The sequence below is a fragment of the Pristis pectinata genome, chromosome 5 (genome assembly GCF_009764475.1).
Source record: "Pristis pectinata isolate sPriPec2 chromosome 5, sPriPec2.1.pri, whole genome shotgun sequence".
NCBI lineage: Eukaryota > Metazoa > Chordata > Chondrichthyes > Rhinopristiformes > Pristidae > Pristis > Pristis pectinata.
Window position 1 is genome coordinate 7568909 of NC_067409.1, and position 21794 is coordinate 7590702.

Here is a 21794-nt window from a genome sequence, read left to right on the forward strand (position 1 = left end):
TCTGACCAGGGACCTATATAGCTGCAACAATACCTCACAGCTCCTAAATTCAATTCCCCGATTGATGAAGGACAATACACCATATGCCTTCTTAACCACAGAGTCAACCTGCGCAGCCACTTTGAACGTCCTATGGATTCGGACCCCAAGATCCCTCTGATCCTCCACACTGCCAAGAGTCCTACCATTAAGACTATATTCCGCCAACATATTTGACCTACCAAAAGGTCTCATTTGATGGACTCTTGGACGGACCTCCCATATGCTGAAAGATGAACTCTTGATCTCACAGTCTACCTCGTTATGACCTTCCACCTTATTGTCTCCCTGCACTGCACTTCCTCTGTAATTGTAACACTAGATTCTGCTTTCTCTTCAAGCCAACATAGAACACAGAACACTACAGCACAGTACAGGCCCTTCGGCCAACAATGTTGTGCCGACATTTTATCCTGCTCTAAGATCGATCTAACCCTTCCCTCCCACATAGCCCTCCATTTCTCTATCATTCATGTGTCTATCTAAGACTCTCTTAAATGTCCCTAATGTATCTGCTCCCACAACCTCTGCTGGCAGTGCGTTCCACGCACCCACCACTCTCTGTGTAAAAAACTTACCCCTGACATCCCCCTTATACCTTCCTCCAATCACCTTACAATTATGCCCCCTCGTGTTAGCCATTGTCACCCTGGGAAAAAGTCTCTGACTGTCCACTCGATCTATGCCTCTTATCATCTTGTGCACCTCTGTCAAGTCACCTCTCATCCTCCTCCTCTCCAAAACAAAAGCCCTCGCTCGCTCTACCTATTTTCATGTACATCGAAACACACAATGAAATGCATCTTTTTTGCGTAGAGTGTACTGGGGGCAGCCCGCAAGTGTCGCCACGCTTCTGGCGCCAACATAGCACGCCCACAACTTCCTAACCCGTACGTCTTTGGAATGTGGGAGGAAACCGGAGCCCCTGGAGGAAACCCACGGAGACACGGGGAGAACGTACAAACTCCTTACAGAGAGTGGCCGGAATTGAACCTGGGTTGCTGGCACTGTAATAGTGTTATGCTAACTGCCACACTGGCGTTGGTGCTGATTTGGATGCTTACATCTTCTGTGTTAATGTTTTAATCACTGTGTGATAGTTAGGGCTACAGTTATAGTGCTACAGTGAACCATCTAAGCAGGTAGTGAATGAGTACAAGACATGTTCTTCCTCAATTGCTATAGCTCTGTGGTACTGACACACAATCTCTTTTAGCTCTTGCAGGGTCGGTATTATGTGTCGGTCAAAGCTCTCTACACTGTTGGTTACAGCACCTCCCTGGTTTCCCTGGCCATCGCAATGATTATACTCTGCCGGTTTAGGTAAGATCTTCCTCCAGTAATTCTCAACACCCAGCTTAAACTCCGCGTCCTGCAAAAAACTCCAAGGGGATTTGCGCTGCCGTAAATTGTGCTCCCCAGAATAAGTCCTCGGATTCCCGAGGAGATGAAGGAGGTGGGAAGAGGCATCTCCTCTGACAGGGAATTGGGAATGTGGGGAGAATCAAAATGGGACTGGTGTAGGATTAGTATAAGTGGTCAACACGTTGCAGCTGTGTAAAACTTTGGTTCGGCTGCACTTGGAGTATTGTGTGCACTTCTGGTCGCCCCATTACAGGAAGGATGTGGAAGCTTTGGAGAGGGTGCAGGTTCACCAGGATGCTGCCTGGGTTAGAGGGTATGAGCTAAAAGGAGAGGTTGGACAAACCTAGGTAATTTTCTCTGGAGCGGTGGAGGCTGAGGGGAGACCTGATAGATATTTATAAAATTATGAGAGGCATAGACAGGGTAGGCAGTCAGAATCTTTTACCCAGGTTAGAAATGTCAAGTACTAGTGGACGTGCATTTAAAGTGAGAGGAGGAAAGTTTAAAGGAGATGTGCGGGGCAAGTTTTTTTTTACACAGGGAGTGGTGGGTGCCTGGAATGTGCTGCCAGGGGTGGTGGTGGAGGCAGATACTATGTTTAAGAAGCTGTTAGACACATGAATGTGCAGGAAATGGAGAGATGTGGACCATGTGCAGGCAGTTTGAATCGACATCGTGTTCGGCGGAGACATTGCGGGCCGAAGGGCCTGTTCCTGTGCGGTACTGTTGTATGTTGTATGTTCTGTGAGACAGACTTGGTGAGTTTCCATGCTGTATGTTCTAGTGCACCACATCCCTCTCAACCTCTGAATCCCAGTGTCCCACACAGATTCATGCAAAAGAAGAAAAAAAAAGTCTACTATTTACTACTGGTCACCGTCTATTGGATAGCAAGATAAGCACATTTAGAGTTCAACATTCTGTGACTAAGAACAACTCTGTCCAAGCACAACCCAACCTTTGTTCACAGGTGCCTGGAACGGGCTGCCAGGGGTGAAGGTGGAAGCAGATACGATGGTGGTGCTTTTAGACAGACATATCAATATGCGGGGAACGGAGGGATATAGATCATGTGCAGGCAGATGGGATGAGCTTAATTTGTCATCATGGTCGGCACAGACATGGTGGGCCGAAGGGCCTGTACTGTTCTGTGTTCTATGATCTCTTTGAGGCTAGTCTGCCCTCCCTCCATTCTGCACTCCAGATTGGAGGTCGGGGAGACGAGCTTCGATTGCCCGCATTATACTCCATCGTATGCACTTGTTACAAACTCCACACTCTCATTTCCTCCTTCCCCTCGCCGCACTCAGAGCCCTCACCATTAAGATAATCCTGCACTGAACTCCCTCCAAGCACAACCCAACCTTGCTCAGCAGCACATGTCCAAAGACAGCACAGGCACCCGCAGGCTGCTGCACGGGTCAGGAGTGGGCCGTGATCCCGTGACCCTCTGGCTCAGGGGTCAACCTGACCCATGTCATGTTTGATGCCACGGCCAAGAAAGCTCACCGACGCCTCTACTTCCTCAGAAGGCTGAGGAAATGCGGCAAGTCCCCGTTGACCCTCACCAATTTTTACAGATGCACCACAGAAAACATCCTACCCAGATGCATCACGGCTTGGTACGGCACCTGTTCTGCCCGGGACCACAAGAAACTGCAGAGAGTTGTGGACGCAGCCCAGCACATCACAGAAACCAGCCTCCCCTCCATGGACTCTGTCTACATTCTCACTGTCTCGGTAAAGCAGCCAACATAATCAAAGACCCCACCCACCCGGGACATTCTCTCTTCTCCCCCCTCCCATCGGGCAGAAGATACAAAAGCCTGAAAGCACGTACCACCAGGCTCAAGGACAGTTTCTATCCCGCTGTTATAAGACTATTGAACGGTTCCCTAGTACAATAAGATGGACTCTTGACCTCACAATCTACCTTGTTATGGCCTTGCACCTTATTGTCTAACTGCACTGCACTTTCTCTGTAACTGTAACACTTTATTCTGCATTCTGTATTGTTTTCCCTTGTACCACCTCAATGCACTGTGTAATGAATTGATCTGTATGGACGGTATGCAAGAGAAGTTTTTCACTGTATACGTGACAATTATAAGCCAATTACACGGTGCCACTGGACCTGATGAGAATAAAAACCTGCAGATGTCAGAAATCTGAAATAAAAACAGGCAATTCTGGAAATACTCAGAGGGTCAGGAAGCTTCTGTGGAGAAAGAAACAGAGGTAATACTTCTCATTAAACACTGTCCATCAGACGTGGGAAAGAGAATTTCTACAGCACCGACCTGCACCTCACACACATTCATCTGTCTGGTCTGTGTTCTCCCTCTCTCTGTCTCTCTCTCTCTCTCTCTGTCACCTTCTCTCTCTCTGTGTCTCTCTCTCTCTTCATCAACCAACTAATCCATAAATCACCTCTTGGATTCCCCGGAACAGGAAGGAGTGGAAAAGGGCTCATCCCTTGAGCCTGCTCCTCTGAGGCTGATGGTGTAGAGTCGTAGAGCAATACAGCATGGATACAGGCCTTTCGGCCCAACCAGTCCATGCCGACCACGGTGCCCACCCAGCTATATCCCTCTAAGCCCCGCCCCTCCATTTACCTATCCAAGTGCTTCTTCAGTGATACCTTTGTACCTGCCTCACCCACTTCCTCTGGCAGCTCGTTCCATATACTCACCACCCTCTGTGTGCAGAAGTTGCCCCTCAGGTCCCTTTTAAATCTTTCCCCTCTCACCCTAAATCTAGTTTTGGACTCCCCTACCCTGGGGAAACGACTGTTATCGTCCACCTTATCTATGCCTCTCATAATCTTAAACACTCCTATAAGGTCGCCCTTCATCCTCCTACATTCCAAGGAATAAAGACCCAGCCTGCCCAACCTCTCCCTATAACTCAGGCCCTCGAGTCCTGGCAACATCCTTGTAAATCTTCTCTCCAGCTTAACCACATCTTTCCTAATACAGGGTGACCAAAACTGTGTACTCCAAGTGCGTCCAATCCATCTCCCCTCATTCTAGAGCATCAAACAATCTTCCAGAGGAACTCAGCAGATTAAGCAGCATCTGTGGGAGGGAAAGAAACTGTCAGAGTATTGCGTGCAGTTCTGGTCACCTCACTACAGGAAGGATGTTGAGGCTTTAGAGAGGATGCAGAGGAGGTTTACCAGGATGCTGCCTGGATTAGAGGGCATGTGCTATCAGGAGAGGATGGACAAACTTGGGCTCTTTTCTCTGGAACGGTGGAGGCTGAGGGGTGATCTGTTGGAGGTGTATAAAATTATGAGGGGCATAGATAGGGTGGACAAGCAATAAGTTTTTCCCATTATTGAACGATCCAATACCAGAGGGCAGGCATTTAAGGTGAGAGGGGGTCGGTTCAGAACAGACGTGAGGGGTACGTTTTTTCACTCAGAGAGTGGTGGACGCCTGGAATGCGTTGCCTGATAGGGTGGTGGAGGCAAACTCATTGGGGGCTTTCAAGAGGGGCTTGGATGGGCACATGAATGAGAGGAAAATGGAGGGATATGGGCAGTCTGTAGGCAGGAGGGAATAGCTAGGTCAGCACAACATTGTGGGCTGAAGGGCCTGTTCTGTGCTGTACCGTTCTATATTCTATGTTCTATTTTGGGTCGAAACCCTGCATCAGGATTGTCCACATACCGCCTGACCCGCTGAGTTTCTCCAGCAGTTTGTCCTTTGCACCAGATTCCAGCATCGGCCGTCTCTTCACCAGGACGTTGCCGGGACTGGAGGGCTTGAGTTACAAGGAGAGACTGGATCGGCTGGGACTGTTTTCCTTGGAGCGACGGAGGCTGAAGGGTCAGAATCAGAATCAGATTTATTATTAAAGGTTTATACAATTATGAGGGGCATAGAAAAGGTGGATGGTGAACATCTTTATCCCAGGTAGGGGCAGGCACGGTAGTGTGTGGGCAGGCACGGTGGTGCAGCGGTTAGCGTGACGCTATTACAGCGCCAGCAACCCGGGTTCCATTCCTGCCGCTGTCTGTAAGGAGTTTGTACATTCTCCCCGTGTCTGCGTGGGTTTCCTCCGGGTGCTCCGGTTTCCTCCCACATTCCAAAGATGTACGGGTTAGGAAGTTGCGGGCGTGCTATGTTGGCGCCAGAAGCGTGGCGGCACTTGCGGGCTGCCCCCCAGAACACCCTACGCAAAAGATGCATTTCACTGTGTGTTTCGATGTACATGTGACTAATAAAGAAATCTTATCTTAAAACTAGAGAGCATAGGTTTAAGGTGAGAGGGGAAAGATTAAAAGGGACCTGAGGGGCAACTTTTTCACCCAGAGGGTGGTCTGTATGTGGAACAAGCTGCCAGAGGAAGTGGTTGAGGCAGGTACAATTACATTTTAAAAAACACTCGGACAGGTACATGGGTAGGAAAGGTCTAGAGGGATATGGGCCAAACACGGGCAAACGGGACTAGCTTAGATGGGACATCTTGGTCGGCATGGATGAGTTGGGCTCAAGGGCCTGTTTCTGTGCTGTATCGCTCCATGGCTCTATGAACCACACTAATCACGATCCTGTTGGAAATATTCCCACCTGTGAGATGGCCGGAATTGTGCTTTGATGCTTGGAACCTGAGGACGGGGAAAAGGGCCATTCACCCTTTGATCTGTGTGCTGGCTCTTTGAAAAAGCGATTAATCCCCTGCAACCATCCACCACCGCCCCCCCCCCCCCCATCCCTACACCCAGCCCTGCAAATTCCACCTTTATTTCTTTATCTTTGGGGGTTATTATTGCCCAGCCTTTGACAGGGGCTGTTGAAATGGAGACAGGCTTCACTTGATGTATGCCAGTGTGTGCAAAACATGAGTGGAGAGTTCAGCTCCAGTCTGCAAGCAGGTTTGCCCTCTGCTGGTGTACCCAGGAACTTCAGCATGACGCAGCAAGTGCCTGCATTGGCCACAGCTTTCCTTGGGAGCAAATTAAATAAACTGGTGAATCGGTTTATTATTGTCAGGTGTACTGAGGTACCGTGAAAAAGACTTCTGTTTTGTATGCCAACCATACAGATCACTCCATCACATTTTGGACTACTTGGACTTTTAAAAGACCTTCGACAAAGTCCCGTAGGTCAGGTCCCATGCGATCCAGGGAGAGCTAGGTAAGTGGATTCAGAATTGGCTCGGAGGTAGGAAGCAGAGGCGGGTGGTTGAAGGTTGTTTCTCGGAATGGAGGCCGGTGAGTAGTGGTGTGCCGCAGGAGTCGGTGTCGGGACCCTTGTTATTCGTTATAGAAATGACTTGGATGCGAATGTACAAGGTTTGGTCAGTTAGTTTGTGGATGATACAAAATTGTTGTTGATAGTGACGAAGGTTATTGTAGGTTACAGGGGAATCTTGATCAGTTGGGGAAGTGGACCAAGGAGTGGCAGATGGATTTCAATACAGATAAGTGTGAGGTGTTGGCAGTGTAGGACTTACACTACGGTTAAATTGGCCATGGCTTTAGTTCGGGAATACTCATGGTTCAGGATGGGGGGGGTAAGGTTGGGAGGTGCAGGCTTGTGAATGGGGTAACATAGAACAGTACAGCACAGTACGGGCCCTTCAGCCCACGATGTTGTGCCGACCTATATACACCTACTCCACAATCAATCTAACCCTTCCCTCCTACACAGCCCATAACCCTCCATTTTCCTTACATCCATGTGGCTATGTAAGAGCCTCTTAAACATCCCTCATGTATCAGCCTCTACCACCACCCCCGGCATTGTGTTCCAGGCACCCACTACTGTCTGTGTAAAAGACCTACCTCTGACATCTCCCCTAAATTTTCCTCCTCAATGTCCTCTGGTATTGGTTATTGCCACCCTGGGGAAAAGGTGCTGGCTGTCCACTCCATCTATGCCTCTCATAATCTTATACACCTCTATCAAGTCACCTCTCATCCTGCGTCGCTCCAAAGAGAAAAGCCCTGGCTCGCTCGGTGTTTCCTCACAAGACATGTCCTCTAATCCAGGCAGCATCCTGGTAGATCTCCTCTGCACCCTCTCTAAAGCTTCCACATCCTTCCTATAATGAGGCGACCAGAACAGAACACAATACTCCAAGTGTGGTCTAACCAGAGTTCTACAGAGCTGCAACATTACCTCATGGGTCTTGAACTCAATACCCCGACTAATGAAGGCCAACACACCATACACCTTCTTAACAACCCTATCAACTCGCATGGCAACTTTGAGGAATCTATGGACTTGGAACCCAAGATCTCTCTGTTCCTCCACACTGCTAAGAATCCTGCCATTAACCTTGTACTCTGCCTTCAAGTTCATTCTTCCAAAGTGTATCACTTCACACTTCTCCAGATTGAACTCCATCTGCCACTTCTCCGCCCAGCTCTGTGACAGAGAGGTGGTGATCTTCTACATCAGTGCACTCTGTACTAACTTAATGTAACTGCACTGTGTAATGAATTGACCTGTATGATCGGTCTGCAAGACAAGTTTTTCACTGTACCTCAATACAAGTGACAATAATATACCAATAACCAAAGTTTTACACAGCTGTAACGTGAGTGTTTCCAGCATTTTCTGGTTTTGTTTTTAGATAAGGGGCAGCACGGTAGTGTAGCGGTTAGTGCGACGCTATTACAGCACCAGCGATCGGGGTTCAATTCCCGTTGCTGTCTGTAAGGAGTTTGTACGTTCTCCCCGTGTCTGCGTGGGTTTCCTCCAGGTGCTCCGGTTTCCTCCCACATTGCAAAGATGTACGGGTAGGTTAGTTTGGGTTTAAAGTGGGCAGCGCGGATTCGTTGGGCCGGAAGGGCCTGTTACCACGCTGTAAATAAAATTTAAAAAAAAATTTTAAATTTCCATTTGTTGCGATTTGTACGGCCCTTGAAGAAACAGTGCGTATCTTTTCCCACGTCTGAATGGGGCAGGAGTTAGATCACTCCATGGGGCATGGGGCAGAGGGCTCCAGACACGGAGAGGACTGAGGTCTCGCCCCACCCTCCCCGGCAACCCCCCTTCGGTAACGGCCTTCTCTTGCAGGAAGCTTCACTGCACCCGGAACTACATTCACATGAACCTCTTCGTCTCCTTCATCCTGCGAGCCATATCCGTCTTCATCAAGGACGCCATTCTCTACTCGGAAGACGAGGCCAACCACTGCTCCATCTCCACGGTGAGTACACAGGGCTGGGAGAGAGACCCAGGTCAGTGCGGCGAGCTGGGCTCAGTGCGGTACGTTCCCAATGAGAGGTGTGGAGTGTCAACGTCAGCCCGGGTGGGGATTGAGATGGGATGTAGGGCAGGGTGGTGGAGAACTTGTAGCTAATGAGGTGTGTTACATACCAGCAACCGAGTCATGTATGAGTGTTAGAAACTATTTTATTAATAACTACTAGTGATAAGAAAAGCAAAAACATTAGTTGTTCAACATTAACCCCAAATCTTATAAACTCAAAGTGTGTGTGTGGCAAATTCCCAAACTCCAAGTCTAGGAATAGTTCTCAAGGTTCAGTTCAGCAAGTCATCAGGTAAAACGTGAACAAAGGCTTTTGCAAAACCACTGTTGACTGAAGAGAAAATGTAGAGAGGATGTAGAGAGAATTTACGAAATCCACATGTTCCACGATGGAAGTCATACGACACCTCAATCTCCGATGATCTCCACTGCTTTGTTCCGAACTATCTGCCACCCCGAAGGCACTCGGTACATGGCCGCCCACATATACCTGCCTTCCTGTATAGGTTAACGACAGTGGACTCCTCTTGGTTGCTCCAAAAATCCATACATGTGACAGACACAGCTATTGTGATTCATCCATCGATACGGAGACCGTCAGTCAGTCTCTCTCTCGCTCGCTCTCTCTCTCTCGCTCTCTCTTCGACTCACTGAGCAAAGCAGGCAGCACGTTGTCTTGCTGTCTTGATAACACCACACACACACACACTACTACTCTACTGTTCAGGTGCCTTAAAGGAACATCCACCAAACAGCAACATGGCTTGTAACAGGTGCTTTATTCATTTTTCGGGTCTGAGCATCACAGGAAAGACAAGCACTTATTGCCCATCCCTCACTGCCCTTGGGAAGGGGCGAAGACGCCATCTCGGACCGCTGTAGTCCCTCTGGTGAAAGTGCTCCCTTGGTGCTGCTGGGGAGGACGATGATGTACTTCCAAGGCAGGGTGGTGGGTGAATCTGTGGAGCTGGGTTAACGTGATTGGACTGGCAAGAGAACACAGAACAGTACAGCACAAGAACAGGCCCTTCGGCCCACCATGTTGTGCCGAACTAATTAGTCATTAAACGCCTATCTAATCTAGTCCCTTCTGCCTACACAGTGTCTATACCCCTCCATCCTCTACACATGTGCCTATCTAAGAGCCTCTTAAATGCCTCTATCGTATCTGCCTCCACCACCGCCCCTGGCAGCGCATTCCAGGCACCCACCGCTCTCTGTGTAAAAAACTTGCCCCACACATCTCCTTTGAACTTACCCCCTCTCCCATGAACTGGGCATAGGATTTGACCCACCTTGGTCTGGAGACACAAGAGACTGCAGATGCTGGAATCTGGAGCAACACACAGTCTGCTGGAGGAACCCAGCAGGCCGAGCAGCATCTGTGGGGGCAGAGGTTTCGGGTCGAGACCCTGCATCAAGACCGAGAGTGTCGAGGAGAGGTAGCCAGTAGAAAGAGGTGAGGGAGAGGGTTGAGGCAAGAGGTGGCAGGTGATAGGTGGATCCAGGTGAGGAGGAAGACGATGGGAAGATGGAACTGGTTGGGGAAGACGATAAGAGACCCAGCAGATTAAATATGCAGGTAATAAGCAGATGAAATCAGATGGGGTGGGTGGTTAGGAGAATCTGGGTGGATCAGAAATGAGCACAGGGGCTGGGCATTACTTGTCAAATACTGGGTCTGTCACAGGTGAGTTGGTAACTGAACTAACTCTTCAAAGGTGGATCAAGGGGAGCATACAGAGATGACAAGGTTTGAGATGAATGCGTAAGGTGACTTATTTTGTGACCAAGGTGAATATGCTTGGCAACATTTATAATTAGTAAAAAATGTGGTTTTATTGTAAGCCAATAATATATTTGTGGCTCATCTTACCGAAGATATTACTTCTAAGAAGATAGGTCTTTCTGGATGGAAATCAACCTGAGTGGCACAGTGGTAAGCGGGTAGAGCTGCTGCCTCTCAGCTCCAGGATCCCAGGTTCGATCCCGACCTCCGGTGCTGTGTGTGTGGGTTTGCGCCACCGCCCTCCCCCCGACCGCCCTCCCCCCGGGTCCTCCGATTTCCTCCCACATTCCCAAAGACGTGCGGGTTGGTGGGTTAGTTGGCCGCTGTAAGTTGTCCCCTGGTGTGTGAGTGAGTGGCGGAACCTGGGCGGGAGTTGGTAGGGATGTGGGGAGGACAGAATGGGATCGGTGTAAATGGGTGGTTGATGGTCAGTACAGACTCGACAGGCCGAAGGGCCTGTTTCAGTGGTGTATGGCTCTGTGACTGTACAGTCCCATCTCGTTTGCTTCTGGCAACCACAGGATACAACAACCCACATTCCCGTCAATTCCCCCGCAGATTCTACCCCTCACTAACACTTATGAGGGGCATAGACAGGGTGAATGCACACAGTCTTTTCTCCAGGGGTGGGGAATCAAGAACTAGAGGGCATAGGTTTAAGGTGAGAGGTGGGAGATTTAATGAGGGACAAATTTTCACCCAGAGGATGGTGCGTAGATGGAAGGAGCTGCCAGAGGAAGTGGTTGAGGCAGGTACATTAACAACATTTAAAAGACACTTGGACAGGTACACGGATAGGAAAGTTTTAGAGGGGTGGGCCGAAGGGCCTGTTTTGTGCTGTATGGTTCTATGGATACGGGTCAAACGCAGGCAAATGGGATAACTTCAATGGGAATCTCGGCCAGTTGGGCTGATGGGCTTTTTTTTTGTGCTGTGATTGCTGTGACAGTTAATCGGCCAATTAACCCACCGATCCCGCACGTCCTTGGGATGTGGGGGGAAACCGGGGCACCCGGGGGGGAGTGGGGAATCCCACGGGGTCACAGGGAGAACGTGCAAACTCCACACACACACAGCGCCGGAGGTCGGGATTGAACTGGGGGATTCTGGAGCTGTGAGGCAGCGGCCTCACCAGCTGCTGCTCTGTGCCATCCCTTCAGACTGTCCAAACATTAGAGAGTTGCTTTGAGACGGGAGGAGAGTTGGAATTCTTCGATTTGTGGCTCTCGGGCAAGGGGTGACGGGTACGGTTGCTCGGAGACACAAGACTGTCTCCCACAGCTTTCCCCCCCACCAGCCCTGACAACAACTGAGGTTTAACAGGTGGGGCACTTGGACCCCAGAACTCAGCACATTAACAAAACCCTCTGCTTCCCCTTCAGGTCCAATGCAAGGCTATGATGGTCTTCTTCCATTACTGCGTGATGTCCAACTACTTCTGGCTGTTCATTGAAGGACTCTACCTCTTCACCCTACTGGTTGAAACCTTCTTTCCTGAGCGCCGATATTTCTTCTGGTACATCGTTATCGGATGGGGTGAGTGGTTATGGGAAGCAGGTTAATCACCGTAAAGCCCAACACTTTCACTAGCCACGATTTTGAACACCACAGGAGCTAAAAACCTTGTGAAATTAATATTTCAAGAATATTTTTAAATGGACTGCAGCTTAACAATTGGGGAATAAGCGACCAACTCTCTTGCAAAGTCCAGGGGCTTTCCGTGTCAACTAGCTCTGGATTGATGGGTGAGTTATAGAGTCATAGAGTCATGGAAACAAGCCCTTCAGCCTGTTACGTACCAGCAACAATAGAAACACACCGAGTCATATATAAGTGTTAGAAACTATTTTATTAGTAACTACTCGTGATAAGAAAAGCAAAAACATTAGTTGTTCAACATTAACCCCAAATCTTATAAACTCAAAGTGTGTGTGTGGCAAATTCCCAAACTCCAAGTCTAGGAATAGTTCTCAAGGTTCAGTTCAGCAAGTTGTCAGGTGAAACGTGAGCAAAGGCTTTTGCAAAAACCACCGTTGACTGAAGAGAAAATGTAGAGAGAGAATGTAGAGAGAATTTACTAAATCCACATGTTCCATGATGGAAGCCATACGACACCTCAATCGCCGATGATCTCCGTTGCTTTGTTCCGAAGTATCTGCCACCCCGAGGGCGCTCGATACGTGGCCGCCCACAGAAGTACCTGTTTTTCAATACAGGTTAATGACAAAGTGGAGTCCACTTGTTTGCTCCAAAAATCCATACGTGGATTGTAGTGACAGACACAGCTATTGTTCTTCATCCATTGATACGGAGACCAGCAGTCAGTCTCACTCTCTCTCTCTCTCTCTCTCTCTCTCTCTCTCTCTCTCTCTCTTTCTCTCTCTCTCTCTCTCTCCAACTCACTGAGCAAAACAGCCAGCACATTGTTATAGTCTTGCTGTCATGATAACACACACACACGCACGCACGCACGCACGCACACACACACACACACACACACACACACAATACTACTCTACTGTCCAAGTGACTTAAAGGAACAGTCACCAAGTAGCAACCTGGCTTGTAACAAGCCCAACTGGTCCATACCAAGCAAGATTCCCGTCAAAGCCAGTTCCATTTACCTGCGTTTGGCCTATATCCCGCTAAACCTTTCCTATCCATGTACGTGTCCAAGAGCATTTAAATGTTGTTAATGTACCTGCCTCACCCACTTCCTCTGGCAGCTCGTTCCATATACAGACCACCCTCTGGGTGAAAAAGTTGCCCCTCCAGCCTCAGGTTCCTATTAAATCTCTCCCCTCTCACCTTAAACCTGTGCCCTCTAGTTCTTGATTCCCCAGCCCTGGGGAAAAGACTGTGTGCATTCACCCTGTCTGTGTGAGGGAACTCCCTGGCCTTTCCCAATTTCCTCCGCCTCCTGTCGACCTCCTCGAATTCCCAATTTACTGGTTTCCTTCCCCCCCCCCCCCCCCCCCCACCCACCATTCCCCTTCCCAACTTCTGTTCCCCAATTCCACAATTCCCACTGCTCCACCACAATTACTCTGCCCAATACATCACGGGCCCATCCCTCCCCACTGTCGGTGGTACCTACAGGAGGCGTCACCTCAAGAAGGCAATGTCCGTCATCGAAGATCCCCACCATCCAGGCCGTGCCATCTTCTCGCAGCTCCCATCGGGCAGGAGGTACAGAAGCCTGAAGTCCCCACACCACCAGGTTCAGGAACAGCTACTTCCCTTCAACCATTCATACCTAGGAAAGGGTAGAAGAGGGGAAACGTGGGGGTTTACTTAAAGTGGCAGAATTCAATGTTCATGCCGTAAACATTGCATGAACATTGAATTCTCCCACTTTAGGCAATCCCCGCCCCCTTCCCCACCCCTCCCCTCACCCCCCACCATGCTTCTCTTTTTCCCTTTCCTAGCCTCTTTTTTCTACCCCTTTTTTTCTCTCTCTACTTTTGACTCATCCCCCGGTGGATCTGCTCTCCCCTCCTCCCCCACACCTGCCCATCACTATCTCTCACCTGCATCTACCTATCACCTAGAACCATAGAACCATAGAACATAGAACAATACAGCACAGAAAACAGGCCATTCGACCCCTCTAGTCTGTGCCAAAACGTTATTCCACTAGTCCCACTTCCCTGCACCCAGTCCGTAACCCTCCAGACCTCTCCCGTCCATATATCTATCCAATTTATTCTTAAAGCTTAAGAGCGAGCCCGCATTTACCACACCAGATGGCAGCCCGTTCCACACTCCCACCGCTCTCTGTGAAGAAGTTCCCCCTAATGTTCCCCCTAAACCTTTCCCCTTTCACCCTAAAGCCATGCCCTCTCGCACTTATCTCTCCTAATCTAGGTGGAAAGAGCCTACTTGCATTAACTCTGTCTATGCCCCTCATCATTTTGTAAACCTCTATCAAATCTCCCCTCATTCTTCTCCGCTCCAAGGAATAAAGTCCTAACCTGTTCAATCTTTCCCTGTAACTCAACTCCTGAAGACCCGGCAACATTCTAGTAAATCTCCTCTGCACTCTTTCAATCTTATAAATATCCTTCCTATAGTTAGGTGACCAGAACTGCACACAATACTCCAAATTTGGCCTCACCAGTGACTTATACAACCTCACCATAACATCCCAACTCCTATACTCAATACTTTGATTTATGAATGCCGGGATGCCAGAAACCTTCTTTACAACCCTGCCTACCTGTGACGCCACTTTCAGGGAATTATGTATCTGAACTCCCAGATCCCTTTGTTCCTCCGCACTCCTCAGTGCCCTACCATTTACTGTGCATGTACCTTGATTTGTCCTTCCAAAATGCAACACCTCACACTTGTCTGCATTAAATTCCATCTGCCATTTTCTGGCCCATTCTTCCAGTTGGTTCAGATCCCTCTGCAAGCTTTGAAAGCCTTCCTCGCTGTCCACTACAATCTTAGTGTCATCCGCAAATTTACTAATCCAATTTACCACATTGTCATCTAGATCATTGATATAGACAACAAACAGCAATGACCCCAACACAGATCCCTGAGGCACACCACTAGTCACAGGCCTCCAGTCTGAGAAACAATCATCCACTACCACTCTCTGTCTTCTCCCACACAGCCAATTTCGAATCCAGTTTACAACCTTTCCATGGATACCTAGTGACTGCACCTTATGAACTAACCTCCCATGTGGGACCTTGTCAGAGGCCTTACTGAAGTCCAAGTAGACAACATCCACAGCCTTTCCTTCATCTACTTTCTTGGTAACCTCCTTGAAAAACTCTACAAGATTCGTTAAACACGATCTACCAAGCACAAAGCCATGCTGGCTATCCTTAATCAGCCCTTGGTTATCCAAATACTTGTATATCCGATCTCTCAGAACACCTTCCAATAATTTACCCACTACTGATGTCAGGCTCACTGGCCTGTAATTACCTGGTTTACTTTTAGAGCCTTTTTTAAACAACAGAACAACATGAGCTACCCTACAGTCCTCCGGCACCGCACCAGTGGCTAAGGACATTTTAAATATATCTGCCAGGGCCCCTGCAATTTCTACACCAGTCTCTCTCAAGGTCCGAGGAAATATCTTGTCAGGCCCTGGGGATTTATCTACCTTTATTCACTGTAAAGCAGCAAGCACCTCCTCCTCTTTAATCTCTACATGTTCCATGACACTAGTGCTCGTTTCCCTTCCTTCCATATCCACTATGCCCATTTCCTGAGTAAATACTGATGCAAAAAAACTGTTTAAGATCTCCCACATCTCCTGATACTCCCAGGCTCCACACATAGACGACCACTCTGATCTTCTAGGGGACCAATTTTGTCCCTTAGTATCCTTTTACTCTTCATATACTTGTAAAAACCCTTCGGGTTTACCTTCACAGTATCTGCCAAAACAGCCTCATGTTGTCTTTTTGCCTTCCTGATTTCCTTTTTTAGTATTTTCTTACATTTTCTATACTCTTCAAGTACCTCATTTGTTCCTAGTTGCCTATACCTGCTATACACCTCTCTCTTTTTCTTAGCCAGAGCACCAATATCTTTTGTAAACCAAGGTTCCCTATGCTTATTACCCTTGCCTTTAATCCTGGCAGGAACATGCAAACTCTGCACTCTCAAATTTTCACCTTTGAAGGCCTTCCACTTACTGAGCACATCCTTGCCAGAAAACAACTTATCCCAAACCACTTTTCCTGGATCCTTTCTCATTTCCACAAAATTGGCCTTTCTCCAGTTTAGAACCTCAACCCAAGGACCAAACCTATCCTTATCCATAATTAACTTGAAACTAATGACATTATGGTCACTGGATCCAAAATGCTCACCTACGCATACTTCTGTCACCTGACCTGTCTGGTTCCCTAATAAGAGATCAAGTATTGCATTCTCTCTCGTTGGTACCTCTATATATTGATTTAGAAAACTTTCCTGAACACATTTGACAAATTCCAAGCCATCCAGCCCTTTCACAGTGTGGGAGTCCCAGTCAATATGTGGAAAGTTAAAATCCCCTACTATTACAACTTCCTGTTTCTTACATCGGTCCGCTATCTCACTACAGGTTTGTTCCTCTAATTCTCTCTGACTATTGGGCGGTCTATAATACAACCCTATTAGTGTGGCCACACCTTTCCTGTTCCTCAGCTCCACCCATATGGCCTCTATAGACGAGCCCTTCAGGCTGTCCTGTCTACGCACAGCTGTGATATTTTCCCTGACTAGTAATGTCACTCCTCCCCCTTTCATCCCTCCCCCTCTATCACGTCTGAAACAACGGAAGCCCGGAACATTAAGCTGCCAGTCCTGCCCCTCCTGCATCCAAGTCTCACTAGTAGAAATAATGTCATAATCCCATGTGCCAATCCATGCTCTAAACTCATCTGCCTTACCTACAATACTCCTTGCATTGAAATAGATGCACCTGAGAACTTTTCAATCACGTACAAACCTTTGATTTCGTTCTATACCTGCAGTCCTCGCATGACCTTTATCCTCCTCCACCTCACTATCTGCTCTAGCACTCTGGTTCCCCTCCCCCTGCAAATCTAGTTTAAACCCCCCGGAGCAGCACTAGCAAACCTACCCGCAAGTATGTTAGTTCCGCTCCAGTTCAGGTGCAAACCGTCCCGTCGGAATAGGTCCCACCTTCCCTGGAACAAGGCCCAATTGTCTAGAAACATGAAGCCCTCCCTCCTGCACCATCTCCTTAGCCACGTTTTTAGCTGCATGATCCTTCTATTTCTAGCCTCACTAGTTTGTGGCAAGGGTAGCAATCCTGAGATTGCAACCTTGGAGGTCCTGTTCTTCAACTTTGCACCTAGTTCTCTAAATTCTCTCTGCAGGACCTCCCCCTCCTTCCTATCCACGTCATTGGCCCCTACATGGACCACAACATCTGGCTGCTCGCCCTCCCTCCTAAGAGTATCGAGAACTCGATCCGAGATATCCTGGACCCTGGCACCAGGGAGGCAACAGACCATCCAGGATTCTCAATCTCTCCCACAGAATCTCCTATCTGTCCCCTAACTAGCAGTATCCAAAATGGTATACTTATTGTTGAAGGGAACTGCCACAGGGGTGCTCTGCTCTTTCTGTCTATACCCCTTCCATTTCCTGACAGTCACCCAGCTACCTGCCTCTTGACTTTTAGGGGTGACTATCTCCCTGAGACTCCTGTCTATATCTGCCTCTGCCTCACGAATGATCCAGAGTTCATCCAGCTCCAGCTCCAGCTCCCTAACTCGGTTTGTCGGGAGCTGCAGCTGGATGCACCTCCCTGTGCCCACCCCGCCTCCCCTCCTCTGTCCACCTATCACTGCTCTGCTTTTCCCTCCTATATATCGGGCTTCCCCCTTTTCCTATCTTCAGTCCTGAAGAAGGGTCCCGACCCGAAACATTGACTGCCTGCTGTTCTCCGCAGACGCTGCCTGGCCTGCTGAGTTCCTCCAGTATCTTCGTGTTCTTTATTTGCACAACCTTAATCACTACCTCAGTATAGCAACAGTGTGACCACTTTGCACTGCAATGGACTTTTTTTTTGTTCTAATTGTGTTCTTTCTTGTATAATTTTGTATAATTTATGTTTTTCTTGTGAATGTTGTGTCTCTATGTGCCTGTGACGCTGCTGCAAGTAAGTTTTTCATTGAACCTGTGTGTACACGGACTTGTGCAGATGACGATAAGCTTGACTTTGACTTCCTGCACACCCTTTGCTTCCCGTTTCTTGCTTCCCTCCCAAGTTCCCTGCTTCCCACTATCCTTCCCTAATGCCTCATTTCTTGGTGCTTGCTCCGAATTCCACATATCCTGGGTGTCCTGCCGTGCTTCCAATTTCCCAGTAGTTTCCCATTTACTTGCGTCTCCCTTCACTCACCGGCTTTCAGTGGCCTCTCCTATCACCCATGAAGAAAATAAGAGCAGGTGTACAAGATGATAAGAGGCATAGATCGAGTGGACAGTCAGAGACTTTTTCCCAGGGCGACAGTGGCTAACACGAGGAGACATAATTTTAAGGTGATTGGAAGAAGATGTCAAGGGTAAGTTTTTTTACACAGAGAGTGGTGGGTGTGTGGAACGCACTGCCGGCAGAGGTTGTGGGGGCAGATACATTAGGGACATTTAAGAGACTCTTAAATAGACACATGAATGATAGAGAAATGGAGGGCTATGTGGGAGGGAAGGGTTAGATAGATCTTAGAGCAGGGTAAAATGTCAGCACAACATTGTGAGCTGAAGGGCCTGTACTGTGCTGTAATGTTCTATGTTCTAAATAGGCCACTCGGCCCCTCCTGCCTGCCCCACCATACAACGTGTCCGTGGTTGATCTGCCCCAGGCCTCATTTCAAAGTCAAAGGCAAAAGTCGAGTTTATTGTCATCTGCACAAGTCCATGTGTGCACAGGTGCAATGAAAAACTTACTTGCAGCAGCATCACAGGCACATCGCATCATACAAGCAGCATTCTCAAGAAAAAAATAAATTAAACTTAAATTATACACAATTTTGACAAGAATGAGCACGATTAGAACAAAAGCAAACCATTTTAGTGCAAAGTGATCAAAGTGGTCATAGTGTTGCTAAACTGCGGTGATTAGGGTTCTCCAGGTTGGTTCAAGAACCGAATGGTTGAAGGGAAGTAGCTGTTCCTGAACCTGGTGCTGTGGGGCTTCAGGCTTCTGTACCTCCTGCCCGATGGTAGCTGCGAGAAGATGGCATGGTCTGGATGGTGGGGATCTTTGATGATGGATGTTGCCTTCCTGACTCCTCTGCTGTTCCAGTTCTCCATCGCCCTCAGTTCCCCGATCTCTCAAAAATTTATCTCTCTGCCCTTTAAATCTACCAATGATCCCACCTCCACAACCCTCTGGGTTGGAGAATTCCTGAGCTTCACCCCCCTCTGCGAGAAGGAAGTTCTGACAGCTCTAATCCCTTGTTCGAGACTCTCCCACTAGTGGAAGCACCTCAGTATCTACCCTATCAAGCCTTCTTAGGATCTTAAACCTTTCAACAAGCTCCTCAAGCCTTCTTCTAAACTCCAAAGAATACTTTGTTTTCGGGATGAAGAATCCCAGAGATTCACCACCATTTCCCTCCACATTCCCAAGTTCCCATTTTCCTCTCCTATTCCCCAATTCCATTGCACTCCCCTAATTCTTTTCCTCCAAAGACCCTCCTCCAATTCTCTTAACAAATCCAGTGAGGAATTCAGGAGACCACTCTCGGTGCGGTCTAACCAAAGTTGTGTCCGCTGCAACGTGACGTCCCAACTCTTACACCCAGTGCCTCGGCCTCTGAAGACAAGCATACCAAATGCCTTCTTTGCTGCCTTATCTGTCTGTGTTGCCACTTTCAGGGAGGTAAGGACCTGCACCCCAAGGTCTCATTGTACATCAATGCTCCTAAGGTCCTTGCCATATTCCACATGTCCTGCCAGAATCTGACTTCTCAAAGTGTACAGATCTGGATTTAATTCCATTTGTCATACTCCGCCCAGCTGATCTATGTCCCACTGTATCCTTAAACAACCTTCCTTCCTATCTATGACTCCATCAATTTTGTGTTAACTGCAAACTTTCCAGTCAGACCCTTTACATTCTCGTGCAAGTCATTCATATGTGTGACAACCAACAGAGGCCCCAGCACCGATCTCTGGGTACGTCGCCTGTCACAGATTTCCAGTCAGAAAACGACTCCCCACCATGACCCTCCGCCCATATCCCCCCAGCCACACTCTGCCAACACGCCTGGGATCTCTTGCGCCTTACATAGAACATAGAACACTACAGCACAGTACAGGCCCTTCGGCCCACAATATTATGCTGACATTTTATCCTGCTCTGAGATCTATCTAACCCTTCCCTCCCACATAGCCACATGGATGATAGAGAAATGGAGGTCTATCTAAGAGTCTCTTAAATGTCCCTAATGTATCTGCCCCCATGCCCTCTGCCGGCAGTGCGTTCCACACACCCACCACACACTGTGTAAAAAAATTTGCCTCTGATATCCCCCCCTTATACCTTCCTCCAATCACCTTAAAATTATGTCCCCTCATGTTAGCCATTGTCACCCTGGAAACAAGTCTCTGACTGTCCACTCGATCTATGCCTCTTATCATCTTGTGCACCTCTATCAAATCACCTCTCCTCCTCCTTCTCTCCAAAGAGAAAAGCCCCAGCTCGCTCAACCTATCCTCAAAAGACATGCTCTCCAATCCAGGCAGCACCCTGGTAAATCTCCTCTGCACCGTCTCTTAAGCTTCCACATCCTTCCTATAATGAGGTGACCAGAACTGAACACAATACTCCAAGTGTGGTCTAGCCAGAGTTCTACAGAGCTGCAACATCACCTGGCAGCTCTTGAACAGAATACTCCGACTAATGAAGGCCAACACACCATACGCCTTCTTAACAACCCTATCGACCTGTGTGGCAACCTTGAGGGATCTATGGACGTGGACCCCAAGATCCCTCTGTTCCTCCACACTGCTAAGAGTCCTGCCATTGACCTTGTACTCTGCCGTCAACTTCGATCTTCCAAAGTGTATCACTTCACACGTATCCGGGTTGAACTCCATCTGCCACTCCTCAGCCCAAGTCTGCATTCTATCAATATCCTGTCGTAATCTACAGTAACCTTCTGCACTATCCACTACACCACCAACCTCTGTATCATCTTCCAAGTACTCTGAAATTTCATCCTTAAAAATGGACTCTAAAATCTTACCAACCACCAAGGTCAGGCTTACCAACCTATAATTTCCTGTCCTCTACCTCCTGAAACAGCAGTGTCACATTTGCAGTTTACCAGACCTCTGGGACCCTCCCTGACCCCAACGATCCTTGAAGGATCACGACCAATACCTCCACAATCTCAAGACCACTGAGATCAGTCCTGTGCTGCAATCACAGGCAGCTGAAGAAATTAGCTCTATATTCTTTAGAGCGTAGAAGAATCTTACTGAAATATATAAGATCCTGACGAGTTGTGTCAGGGTAGATGTGGTAGTGTTTCCACAGGTAGGGGATTCTCGAATGAGGGGACGTAGTTACAAGATCAGAGGGCGGTCATTTAAAACCAAGCCACGTAGGCGCTTCTTACATTAGGGGGTGGGAGAGGGAGATGAATCTCTAGAGTTCTCTGCCCCGGAGGGTTGAGGAGGCTGAGTCAGAAGCAGTTGAAGAGGAGGTAGATTAATTTTTGAAAGCTTGGGGCATTGGAGATTATGGGGAACTGGAACAGAAGAGTTGAAGCCTGGATCAGGCTTGAGGGGCCGAGTGGCCTACTCCTGCTCCTATTTTCCGATGCTTTCATGTCAATTCTTTTCTTTTTAAAGCTTTTTATTAAATTTCAAATTA

General features: G+C 48.2%; 1 protein-coding gene across 3 annotated transcripts in view; it reads left to right on the forward strand.

The window, feature by feature from the left end:
* Window positions 1-21794, forward strand: part of LOC127570154 (pituitary adenylate cyclase-activating polypeptide type I receptor-like) — a 229968-nt gene that overhangs the window by 115031 nt on the left and 93143 nt on the right. For all 3 annotated transcript variants that reach the window (XM_052015398.1, XM_052015400.1, XM_052015401.1), the window contains exons 7-9: window positions 1256-1362; window positions 8439-8571; window positions 11806-11959. In XM_052015398.1, coding sequence (XP_051871358.1) covers window positions 1256-1362; window positions 8439-8571; window positions 11806-11959 — 394 coding nt within the window. The remainder of the gene's footprint in view (window positions 1-1255; window positions 1363-8438; window positions 8572-11805; window positions 11960-21794) is intronic.